This window comes from Hemicordylus capensis, chromosome 9 (genome assembly GCF_027244095.1).
Source record: "Hemicordylus capensis ecotype Gifberg chromosome 9, rHemCap1.1.pri, whole genome shotgun sequence".
Lineage (NCBI taxonomy): Eukaryota > Metazoa > Chordata > Lepidosauria > Squamata > Cordylidae > Hemicordylus > Hemicordylus capensis.
This window is the reverse complement of record NC_069665.1, coordinates 9771581-9784129: the sequence shown is the minus strand read 5'-3', so window position 1 is coordinate 9784129 and position 12549 is coordinate 9771581. Positions and strand designations below refer to the sequence as shown.

The following is a 12549-nucleotide window of genomic DNA, read 5'->3' as shown; positions in this document are numbered from 1 at the left end:
ACATGGCCAAGCAGACTGTGCGATAAGGGCAGAAAGTAGCACTGTAGTACTATATAGACCAAGGGAGTGCATTTAAAGGAGGATGGGGTCCAAAAGACCCCCACAAATACAGACGTGTGCTCGGACTGCACCACTGGTTCTTAACTCAACACCGTTGGGCGCAAAGCTACCACAGTGACCGAGGGTGCTCCAAGGTATTTCCATACACTCACTCTGAATGATTGCTCTTTTCATGTCCTAGAGTGGTTCCAGTGATTTTAATAACCACATTCAAGGCAGAAGTTCCATAGATGCAGTTTTCCCAATACTATGAAAAGCTGCATTGATCAACAACTGCATGCCTGCCAGAGTCTAAACGGACAGGAGCACCTAGTTGAATCCACTAGGAAACACACAAAATAAGTGGGAATTCCCATGCTCAGCTGTGTGCTGGAGCATGCAACCAGAAAAGGATAGATACTTTCTTTCTTCTCCCTGAACCTGGCAAAGACCAGATGCATGGACCAGAGTACTCACATGAGTTCCTGCCAGCCATGAGGACTAGTGGAGATGAGCAGCATTAAAGTAGACTGGGACTATAGGGACAGGAACAGAGTGCTGGATATTTGGGCATCCCTGTACAACGGACTAAAGGAAGGAGGTCAGACATCCATCTCAAAGTCAAGGCAAACAAAACATTGGACAGGGGTGATGGTGGAAATCAGGCTCACACTTCCCCGAACATGAACTTCATGTTTCAAGAGGCCAGCCTGCCTCATGCTTTGAGAAGCATGGTACAGGGTTCAAAAACAGAAAATTAGAGAGAAGGCTACCTTGCAGAATATGAGCCTAAATGTAAATTGAGCATCACAGGTATTTAACAGGATTTGAAACAGGTTGTCACAATTCACGCTCGGTAAATCCACAGCTAGTTTTGGAATGCATAAATATAAGAAAAACACAGCACATCTGCAAAAGATCACACACAAGCCGCGCACTAGAGACCTGTTTGGTGACCAAAGCAAGCACGTACCATATAAGTCTGTTATACAAAAAACACAGCAGCTTGCGGAATGCTTTGGGGAAATCAGTGGGAAAATTCATGTTGAATTCAGTGTGTGTGTGTGTGTGTGTGTGTGTGTGTGTGTGTGTGTTTGCATCATGTTGCAGTTTGCCATTTTTTAAAAAAAAAAAATCCCAGTTATGCAAAAGAAAATCAAATTGTACCTTTTCAGACTTCAGGCAACAGGGATTCTCACATCACTGATGTAGAAGATTCTCTTGGATACCTAATTTAGTAAATATATTAAAATAAACAAAACACAATTAATAAAAGTATTCAAAAAGCTAAGCTTTAACAGTCCTGTACAAAGCAGAGATCAGTTAGTTTAATGTTTCTTTAATGAGATCTCTGGCTATTGCTTTAAATGGCAACATGGTCCCAATTACACTAAGTATTATTTAATATGGATTTTCCAGTGCCGTTTCTTAAGAGCACTCCTGGTTTTCATACAAGTTATGTAATAGGAAAGATGAGAGATTAGGAAACTAGCAAAAAAAGGTGGGGTGGAGATGGGGAAAAGATACACCTTGATCTCCAGTGTATGAGCTAAAATGCTTCTTGGTTTTCATCATTTGATTTTATTTTAATTAATAAAAATGTTAAGCAGTTTTAATGTAAATTGATAAAACTACTGTCAATTAATGTACATATTGCATTATTTTCCAGATAGCCATGCAATACTAGAAGGAGAACTGCCATTTCCCCCTTAAATTTTTCATGTTGTACAAGCTCAAATTGTCAAAATGCATTTAAAACCCAATTTTAAAAAAACCTGACATAATATTCAAAGAATTCTGGGGGCAAACTTGAGACAGGAATAGCCTAATCTGCACTCCTGATGGCTGCAATGCATAACCAATTTTACTCCAGAGTAATCCCATTAAATCCAAAGCCACCGCTCCACAGTAAGCAAGCTGTAGTTTTCACAGCTGAAATAATCATATATTTAATGTTTCCTCATGTACTCTGCGACAGAAGAGCCCACAGCAGCAAAGAAGACTGTAAGCTATCAGTCCTGCAAATAAATCCATTTCCATAGCGTATAATAGCATGAAAAGAAATAAATCCTGGGGGCTCTCTCCTCTTTTTTTTTTTTTTAAGATTAAAAGAAAGACTACAATTGATAAGTCCAATTGCCGAACTTCTGTGAAGCACAGAGAAAATGTCCACTGTACATTTCTTGCTAATGAAATTGTTCCTATATAAACAGATCCCTTTAAACAAAAAACTTACTGGAGTGAATTTTTTTTTTTGCATATACTTTTTATTCAATTTTCACAACACCAAAAGACAAACACAAATAGTACAAACACTCACAAACACACACAATAAGGACTTCCATCTCATCCTTGGAACAAGTGTTGTTATCAATAACCAGATCTTGCCTATAGGTTAGACCTTCTCTCCCCAGTAGCTCATATAACGATATCTTTAATTGTTATCAACACGTCTGCATTGGCCCAAATCATATCTGTTCTCATATGCGTTTTATGTTTATCTAAAAAGAAAGTATACTCCCTCGCATCTAAGTTTTGATTCTCCATATGTCGTGTAAACCAAAGTGCTCAACCATATTGGAGAAAGACCTGGAGTGAAATATTAAATCACATTCTAAGATTACATGTAGCGCATATTACAGTGTAGAGAGAAGAGGTGGGGATGGACAGATAATGATGATTTCCAGATGCCTTCTTTGCCTGCCTCCTGTGTTATTTTTGGACCAAAAAAAAAAAAGTTTAGGGATACTGTATTCTTAAATGCAACATCTGGCATCTCGCCCAGGATCTCTTAAGGCAGATGACTTCTTTAGACCTTAGGTGTCATTTTCCTCAAGATGACCTGGGCTTTCATGCCAACTGACAAATCCATCCTATTATGAATGCATTCATTTGGAAGGGATAGGTATTCAATTCTCCCCCCACTCCCACCTGAAGAGCATCCAAAAAAAGTGTTGCTGTCAGCATCCTTTGTTATCTTTAGGCTATAAAGAAGATATCCCTCTTCTGGCACTACAACCAATGCAAAGAAGATCCAAAGCCCAGCACACACGACTTGTAAAAGCAGCCTGGACCGTCCAAAAATTCAATTAAAATCACTTGATGATTGGGTATTAATAGAGGGAGAGGAACCAAGAAATGCTGCATTAACTCAACCCAGAAAGGCAATACTATACAGATTTATTAATTTAATGTGGCTGATATCTTTCTTCTCTCTTTCTCACTCTTTTCTTTTTTAATTTGGCAGCATTGGTATAGGAGTTATCATTTAATAAGCTCTCCCCCACATCATCTGTTTCTATCACATAAAAACATTTTCCAAGGAAGTGTCAGGACCTTCGATCCATACTATTTAGACAGATGTGATTTTTATTTTTCTTACTTTAAATAAAAGTTACTTGCAGTAGGTCCTCTGTCAAGTGCAAAAGCCATATCCCTGCTTTTAAAAAAAATAATAAAAATTGAAATGCACCGTACACACCAGTGTGGCTTCTTAAGTAGCAGAGCGAAAAAGGGGGTAGTGGAAAGGAAATTTTGTGTTTATGAATGTCCGCAGTCGCTAACATTTAATTCAGGGCTGCCAAGTGATTTAAGTATTTTAGTCTACTCACTGCTTTTCCTTTAACTAATTAATATGTATTTTCAATGGTTTAATTAGAGTATCTCAGAAGAGGTTTTAAAAAATAGCCTCAAACAAATAGGTTTATCTCACAGGGAACATGGATGTTTGGAATAATTGTCTTAAATACAATGACCCAAACCAGAGAAATGTGTTTGTAGATCCATGCACACCAAGATAAATTTTCTTTTCCAGTCTTCCCCCCCCCCCCCCCCCGCTCACTGCAGTCCATTCCTGAGATGATTTTTATCTTCCAAGAGATTAAAAAGTCAAATACAGCAAAGTGTGTGCAGGGAAAGAAGTTTGTGTAGTTTAAGCATGTGTCCAGAGCTCCAAAACGGGACAGAACTTTTTAAAAATACAAACGCAGAGTTTTGGGTGTCAGAAGTGACTCTGGAAAAAGTGATGAAGGAAAGGAAGTGGCTGGGTGTGATAGAAGTGTTTTAATGTGTGGGTGGGTAGGGATTCTCAAACTTGAGCCTTATTGGACTGCAACTCCCATCATCCCTATGGCCACTGTGGCAGGGAATCAGGGGAGTTGTAGTCCAACAATACCTGGGGACCCAAGTTTAAAAAGTTGAAACCCTGCCCTAGAGGATTATGCAGGCCAATAATTTCAACCACTTTTTGAACTAGGAGCCAGGTGCACAAAAGTCTTCCAGGGCAACACTAGCAAATTGTCAGTCCTATCACATGCAATTGTCAGTCCTATCACATGCAATTGCTCTGGTTGAAATCCAGGTTAATTTTAAACTTGAAGTCAGTGAGTTCATCCACACAATCAAAAACTGTGTTCTGCCCAGGTTTGAGAGCTGCATGTGTTTAGAGTTTTTAGTTGTATGGAAATAAGGTACAAGGAAAAGCTCCACGGGGTTCTCCTCCTACCTTGCTTCCACACAACCAAGAACTGGGAGCACACACAGTTCCCAAACCCAGGTAGAACACCATTTTTGATTGTGTGAATGACCTCAATGTCTCAACCCATTAACTGGTTGGTATTTTCGGTTTTAATTTACCCACAATCGTTTGTAATGTTTGAGAAGCCAAGAGGTTGCCCTGAAGCATCACAGCTTTAAGAGATTAATTGTCACATGCCAGGAAGGCACTATCTGAACAAGTCCCCAAATCAGGATTTCACTAGGAGGTAAATACATGATTCTAGAAGGTGGGCTACAAGCTCACTAGCCTTCCATTTCCACCCTACTACACCAGCAACTTCAATCAACCAAGGCAGCATCGAAAAGAGTCGCTCTTTACATTTTGGATCAGGCCCTAATCAATGTACACAAAGCCACCAGGCACCACAGAGACATTCATAAAACAGAAGCCCTATTCAGAGATCATACTGTGTGTGCTTGTCGTTGTCTGTCCACATATACCTGTACATCTGTGTGTGTGAATGACGGCTTGAACAGGCATTTTGAAGGTGAACCTGGGTGCAGGCCCCTTCATCGACAGGGTACAGACAGGGAGTGTACTACTATATGTGTGCTGATCAAGCTTTGTACCCATTCAGACGTTTAAAGTTGTGCTGCTGTAACCATTAGAGGGGTGCAAACCCTATGAAGTCCCATCCTGCCCTTTCACTCCCCATCTGTCCCTCTCGCTCACACATACAGTGTGGCTTGTCTAAAGCAAGCATGAAGGTGGGTGCTTCTGTGATTGTGAGGCTGGATCGATACAACCTGGCAATCACGGAAATGCCCACCAACACACTTAGGGTGCAGCCCTCTTCACAGGAACACAGGAAGCTGCCATATACTGAGTCTGTGAATGGTCTATCTAGCTCAGTATTGTCTTCACAGACTGGCAGCAGCTTCTCCAAGGTTGCAGGCAGGAATCTCACTCAGCCGTATCTTGGAGAAGCCAGGGAAGGAACTTGAAACCTTCTGCTCTTCCCAGAGCGGCTCCATCCCCTGAGGGGAATCTCTTGCAGTGCTCACACATCAAGTCTCTGACAGGTAGGCTCAGCATCAAAGGGGTTAGGAACATAGGAAACTGTCATATACTGAGTCAGACCATTGGTCCATCTAGCTCAATATTGTCCACAATGACTAGCAGCAGCTTCTCCAAGGTGGCAGGCAGGAGTCTCTCCCAGCCCTATCTTGGAGATGCTGCCAGGGAGGGAACTTGGACTCTTTTGCATGCAAGCATTCTGATGCTTTCCCCAGAGCGGCTCTATCCCCTGAGGGGAATATCTCACAGTGCTCACACATCAAGTCTCCCTTTCATATGCAACCAGGGCAGACCCTGCTTAGCTAAGGGGACAAGTCATGCTTGCTACCACAAGACCAGCTCTCCTCTCCTCTCATGCTGTAAGCATGATCAACAGAGAGAGGCAGTGAGTGACAGGGTGAGATTGACTTTCCATTCGCGTCAGTATACACGGTTCCAGAGGCAGGATTCTAAACATATGAAAGCGGCCCTGTGCAGCGTTCCCTCTAAGGTGTGCGCATGCGTGCACGCTCCCACATTTCTGGACGTTAATTTTAGCTCCCACTCAGGTTGAAGCAGGGGAGTCCCACTCTGAACGCACATGCGCACACGCTGCCTAGATACTGCCACCCAGAACGAAACTCATTCCACATTAGAGGGCACACTGGTCATGTGTCTAACATAACCAGCACATCGGGTTTGAGTTATACGAATAGCCAGTCCCCAGCATTGGGAAAGCAGATACATTATTGTTAAATATTTATATATTGCTTTCCAAAAACAAAAACAAAGACAGGTCTCAAAGCAGTTTACATAACAAAGTGAATGAAAGGCTCACAACAAAGAAAGAAAGAAAGAAAGAAAGAAAGAAAGAAAGAAAGAAAGAAAGAAAGAAAGAAACCCACAGACAGGGAGATCCCAGCGCCAGCCACTGGGAAGGATCCTGCGTTGGGCTGAACAGAGACAGAGCCTCCTGCTAAACATAAGGGAGCCAACTGGAAAGGGGGCCTCCTGGCCCAGTTCGCAGGGCTCGTGTGGGGCTACCTGCTGTAGAGGCCATTGAGAGGAAGGAGGACAACTTAGTTGCAGGGTCTTCAGCAGCTGCAGCAGCTTTCAGGCAGGGCTGAGGCCAGCTGCACCTGGTGGTTTCCAGACAGCAAGCCGGGCAATGCAAAAAGTGGTGTGAACGGCAACGTTGTGGGTGCCACATTCAAACTGCAGTTGAAATCCATAGTAAGCTACAACGGGGAAATACGACGATTTTTCTGCGGCGCATACGCAACATTCTAGGGCTACAAGGCAGCAACAAAAGCCGAAAGGCAGCATCAGACACGTGGCCGGCACCTTGCCTACAGCGCAGGGGCAGCAGGTGCGGAAGCACACTTAAGGGATACGTTGCGACACTGTGGCAGCGTGCAATCTGCACAGCGCCCCTGGCGGCATTCCCACAACACAGAACTCACCTTGTCACTAAGCTAAGGATACAGATTCCGGCCCATTTGAGAAGTTCCCCCTTTATTTTACTCTCCATCAACCCTAAGCACGCCCCCTTGCAATCCCCAGAGCATTTTCAGCCTTGAAACTAGCTGGGTGACTCTGGGCCAGTCACTTCTCTCTCAGCCTAGCCTACTTCACAGGGTTGTTGTGAGGAGAAACTCAAGTATGTAGTACACCGCTCTGGGCTCCTTGGAGGAAGAGCGGGATATAAATGTTGTTGTTGTTGTTGTTGTTGTTGTTATTATTTTCCCCTGCAAAAAGGGTCTTTCAAAAAGACTTTTTGGAGTGGGGGAGGGGAGAGAATGCTTTGGGGATTGCAAAGGGAAGTTATTAATGTTGAAGTCTTTTATCTCCTCTCTCCCACCTGCAAATAAATAAATAAATGTGTGTATGCGTGCATGTGTGGTGCAAGTGTGGTGCCAGGACCAGAGAGACCCGAGTTCAAATCCCCATTCAGCCATGATACTAGCTGGGTGACTCTGGGCCAGTCACTTCTCTCTCAGCCTGACCTACTTCACAGGGTTGTTGTGAGAAGAAACCTACGTTATGTAGTACACCGCTGTGGGCTCCTTGGAGGAAGAGCAGAATACAAAGTGTAAATAAATAATAGTATACATAATATGCATTTCTTTTTAAGTGAGGAATTGCTCCTCAAGCTTTCCATCTACCTGCACTGCAGAGCTGTGAGGGTCTGGCCACCAGATGTGGACCAAAGGAGTGTTCCTCCTGCGCTTCTCCTAGGTGTAGGAGAGGCCTTGCCTTTCCCTCTAACCGTAAAGAGAGCAGAATTCCACAGGAGAAGCATTCACGAGCCAAGCAGGGCTCCTCCGTGGACACAAGGCCTTTCTTCTTGTTGTTCTTCTCCACCATGCATGGAAAGGCTGCTGCAGCTCATTGTCGCCAGGGAGAGGATTCCCTTCCAGGGCTCGCCCGCCATTTTGTCCCAAGGGCGCAGCGCAGCCGCAGGTGGCTTGCGCCCTGCAGGAGATTTTGCGCGCGGGGGGAGAAATTCCTCTCTAGTCTCCAGTACGCACTAGGGGAAGCTGAGGAGAGCGGGCCTCCCGGGCCAGTTCGGGGCTCGCTTGCTCTTCTGATTTTGCAGAGGAGCCCCGGGGTGCTCTGCCTGCGTAAAAACGCAGAGGAAAGGAGGCCCGCTCCTTTCCCTGAGACTTGCTCCAGCCAGGCCCAAGGGCGCGTGGAAAGAGCTGCAGCGTCCCCCACTCTCCAGGCGGGTCATCCCAAGGGCTTGCGCCCGCCGGGCTTCAGTGAGAAGGCTCGAGGGCACGCACGTCTTGTTTACGTGCGCAATGGACGGTGTCCCCCGGGCCCCCCAGCTGGGACGCATAAAGCAATTAGTGGTCAAGAGAGATGCATTCTCTAGGCACGCGCTGACTCAGAGGAGACGTCACTGCAGGGCTGCCTTCCGAGAAGGCATGCCTAGGATCGGGCCGGCGCATCTTCTGCGCGTGCTCCCCCGTTCGGCAAAAAGCTCCGTTGTGGCACAGTCCCGCGCGCGCTATCCGGAGGCCACCTTGGATAAAGGGGCCTTTCTGCAAACAAGAGGGCCACATCCGCACGGGGGCTGGTGGCCCTTTTCAGTTCGGGAGACAGACAGGGAGGTGGCGTTTTCTACTGCTCTGGGCTCCGTCCTCACCTGGGTGACTGGTGCGCCCTTGGCTGGAGAGCAGCGCTGGGATCTTTGTCGCAGAATGCAGCTTTCTTTTCTTTCTCTCTTTTTCCCTCTCCCTTCCTTCCTTCCTTCTTTTTTCCAAGCGGCAGTTCTGTGCATGTTTATCTGGGAGTAAATGAGAATAAATGTGCAATGGCGTGCACACTTACCTGGGACTTAATGAGGATGCATGTGCGTAGGATCGGGTCGCACTGCTTGCTCTGCAAAAAGGAGGCAAGGGGCAGATTAAGGGGCAAGTTAAGGTCGGGGTACCTTATCCCTACACCAGCGCCAGTGTGAGACGCGCGATCTAGCTGTCACCGGGAAGACGGGATCGAAGCCCTTCGCCGCTTTCCCTGGTGCTGTCACTGGGCCTTCAACAGGGAGGTGGCGGGAGGGGGAACCTATAGAATACCTCCGTCAATGCAAGGGCTACTCTCTTGGCTTGTCTCCTGCTCCGAACAGGAGCTAGATCCAGGCAGGAGCTGTCCGGACAGCCAACTCTGAGGGAACGCAATCTCGCTCTCTCGGTTTAACGGTGCTCGAAGGCAAATCACACTTTCGCGACAACAGAAGGCCATACCTTGTGCCGAGCTCGCTTTCTTTTATCTCAGATAAAGTGACGAAGCTTTATTGAGCCTTTACGACGTGAATCTGTCTGAAACAATCTATTGCAAAACAGGGATTCCAAAGGATCGGGAGTGAAAACCGAACTCCTTGAGGGTCTCCGGATCTCCTCTAGCTATTCTTTCGGGCGTGAAATGTGCCCAGACGTTCAACGCAGAGACGCCAGGGCTGTTGGTGAAATGGATGAATTCATCCTAACATTTAATATTTTTAATCAGATATAAAATCATGACAGATTCTTCTTTAGGAAGCACGACTCGTGAATCCTAGCCAGGGCTGTACTCCTCTCTGCACGTCTACAGAACTTGCATTGAACTCAATAGGACTCATCAGGTAAAGCTTCCCCATTCCTCATTTTAGGCAAAAGAGTTCCCGATCCTAGCGCAGTAAAAACTGAACACTGAATCGCTCTCATGCCTTTTAGATATTGCCATCCACAACAAATCCAGGATTGTCTCCTCTTTTCGGGGAGTGTGTACCCGCAATCCTGAGCAAACGTATAAATGCCTTGCAATGTAAGAGGTGGGCAGAATTGATACTTGGCCTTTTCTTCCCTGGCTGGACTAGGGAGGAAGAAGCCAAATCTTTCTCCAGAGGAATGCAGTTCCTCTGAAGAAAGAAAGAAAGAAAGAAAGAAAGAAAGAAAGAAAGAAAGAAAGAAAGAAAGAAAGAAAAAGATTCAAACTTTCAGGGGCTACTCCAAGGCCACAGTAACTTTCTGGGTAAGCCTGATTGGGCACAATGGGACCTACTTCGCAGTAAACAAGCCTAGGATTGCCCTCTTGAGTGTGCACCCCAGTTTACTGTAGCGGATGGTGTGCAGCCCGATCCGCTGAGTCAGTGGGGATTATTTCCAAGTAAGTAATAAGAAAGCAACCTTGAGTAGTACTTGGGATTTTCAGACGAGCCTACCGAATGCAGTTGGCTAAACATACACCCATCAGAAGCCAAGGCTGCAATCGTAGGGACGGTCGCAGACTGGGGGACTCACGGGGTTTTCCTTCCGAGGAAGAGTCAGTGTTTAAGGAGCGGGCGGCCAAACTCCTAAAAGCCCTGCCTCGAATCAGCAAATATGCAGATCCAAGAGATCCGAACTTGCTACTACAGAGGCTTGTTGCAGCGCCCGCAAAACTGCTTCCTGGAGCGTCTCTCTCTCTCTCTCTCTCTCTCTCTCTCTCGCTCTGGAAGGATTGCAAAGACTGCATTCCTCCTCCCGACTCAAGAGAGCGGGAAGTCCAAGTAGCCATTTCGACCCGATCTCACATTGCAAAAAAGGGATGGAGTTGGCGAGACTCCTGAACGCCTCGCTGCTCAGCCACAGACATTCGGAGAGAAATCGGTCTTTGTCGTCTCTGAATTAACAACCGGCAGCCGGTCGGTTACGCCCCCTCCCCCGCCCTTGGCCCCTCCCCCCCGGAAAAGTTACACCCAGGACAAAGGCTTGTTTTACTGCCTGCGCGTGGATCAGAAGAAGTCTGCTTGGGAAGGGGGTGTGGTGGGTGTGAAAAACCCTCCCTTCCTAAAGTCGACGGTGCGTTTCACAGGGGAGAAAAGATGCCCCCCCCCGCCCCGCCCGCGAAAAAGAAACAGAAAACAAACAATGCTTGTAAGATTCAGGCTGCTAAGGCGCTTGCCCCCCATTGAACGGAGTGGGACTTTCTTCGGAGTAAATACACGCGTGGGCTCCGGCTTCAGGCATCTGAAGCAGAGCCTGCCTATTCTCACAGGCCATGGAGACAGTGGATAACTGTAGCGCAGGGAGCGGGGAATAGTGCAAAGCCGGGTTTAGGGTGTTCACAGGGAAGGAAATGAAAGGTTCTGATTCGGAGTGAGCCGCAGAGTTCAATATGTACACGTGAGAGATGATCCTTCTTTCAGCTCCTCTCTTTATGAAGGAAAGGCATCTGAGCCGGTGGGAGCATCACCTAAAGTCCATCTTTCACTAGAACGGGATAGTGGACCTGCAAATACGTTTGGGTCTGAGGCCCGAATGCGATCTTTATAATCGCGCGACGGGCCTCACAGAAGGTTGTCACTCCACTTTTAAGAGATGCGTGTGTGAACAGAAAGGCCCAGGGCATCTCCAGGCCAGACGCAGGCCAGGACTGGAACTGGATGGAACCCGCTTTCCCAAGAACATTCAAAGTGGAGCAAGCAGCTCGTCTAAACTCACTGCAGGCGAAGAGAACTGAAGCCCCCGCAGTGCTTAAAGACACCGGGGCTAATGGAAGGAATAGGACGTGCAGCCCAAGCTTAAACCAGGTTTACTCGGAAGTAAATTTTGAGTTCATTCAGACTTAGGTCCAGTTAAGCTTGCACTGCGAAGTGTGCTTAGCTTCGGGCGACATCGTGGCCCGATCTTTTAACCAGCGTCCAGAAAAGGGGGAAATAGTACAGGGCCACTTGCCATAATAAGTTGCACGGGGGTTATCGCTTTAGGTGGCTACCTAGCCACCTCAAGTACATTACACGGACGTCAGCCCAGTTGAACTCAGTGGACCTGGATTGAGTCCAAAAGACTGCTCTTCGAATCCGGGAGGGCGAAACGTTTCGATCCAGCTGCGGGACTGGAGCCACAAACCTTGCATCCGACGGCGCAGAACTGCTAAGAGCGACGCGTCTTCTTGAAAAGAAGAAAAGGGAAACCTTAGCTGGACTTGGGAGAACCCCTTTCTGCTCAGTTGCCTGACTACACGCAAACTCTTCTTTTCCACGCTATACAGAAAGGGGAGGGGAGATCATGGTTTTTATTTTAAATTAAAATCTTCCGCCTGGGTTGTGGAGGAAGGATTTTGGTTTTTTTCTTTAATCAAATCATAAGAACAGGCGTTAGGGCTCGTTCCGATTGTCTGATGGCCTGCGCAATCAATGCCCAAGCTCTCCTTCCCCAGATGCGGATCTTTCCCCTCCGTCGGAGTGTGGTCCACGCATCTGAGCAGCTGATCCTGCGATGGATGCATCGTTTGCTGCTCCTTTTTTCGCGGGAGCAAGGCCGCACTGCGCCGGTTTTGCTACTGCAACAGAAGACCCAAAGGGGAATACGGGCGCCGAGGAAGCAAGGATGAGGGAAGAGGCCAGATCGGTCCAGCAAGCATTATCCGCTGCTGAAGGGGTCGGGGCAGAGATCAGAGGGAAATTGCATCACTGGACTTTAAAATCCGGA

At 46.8% G+C, this 12549-nt stretch overlaps 1 protein-coding gene across 6 annotated transcripts in view; it reads right to left on the bottom strand.

Moving 5' to 3' along the window:
* Positions 1-12549, bottom strand: part of MAF (MAF bZIP transcription factor) — a 337376-nt gene that overhangs the window by 316665 nt on the left and 8162 nt on the right. For 3 of the 6 annotated variants that reach the window (XM_053270448.1, XM_053270449.1, XM_053270450.1), the window contains exon 2: positions 1207-1268. The exons of 1 other annotated variant lie outside the window; for it this stretch is intronic. In XM_053270448.1, the coding sequence (XP_053126423.1) occupies positions 1235-1268 (34 nt within the window). In that variant the 3' untranslated portion in view covers positions 1207-1234. Of the gene's footprint in view, positions 1-1206; positions 1269-7758; positions 8410-11760; positions 12007-12549 lie in introns of those variants that run through there. 2 more of the 6 variants (XR_008311189.1, XM_053270445.1) reach the window with 2 other exon arrangements.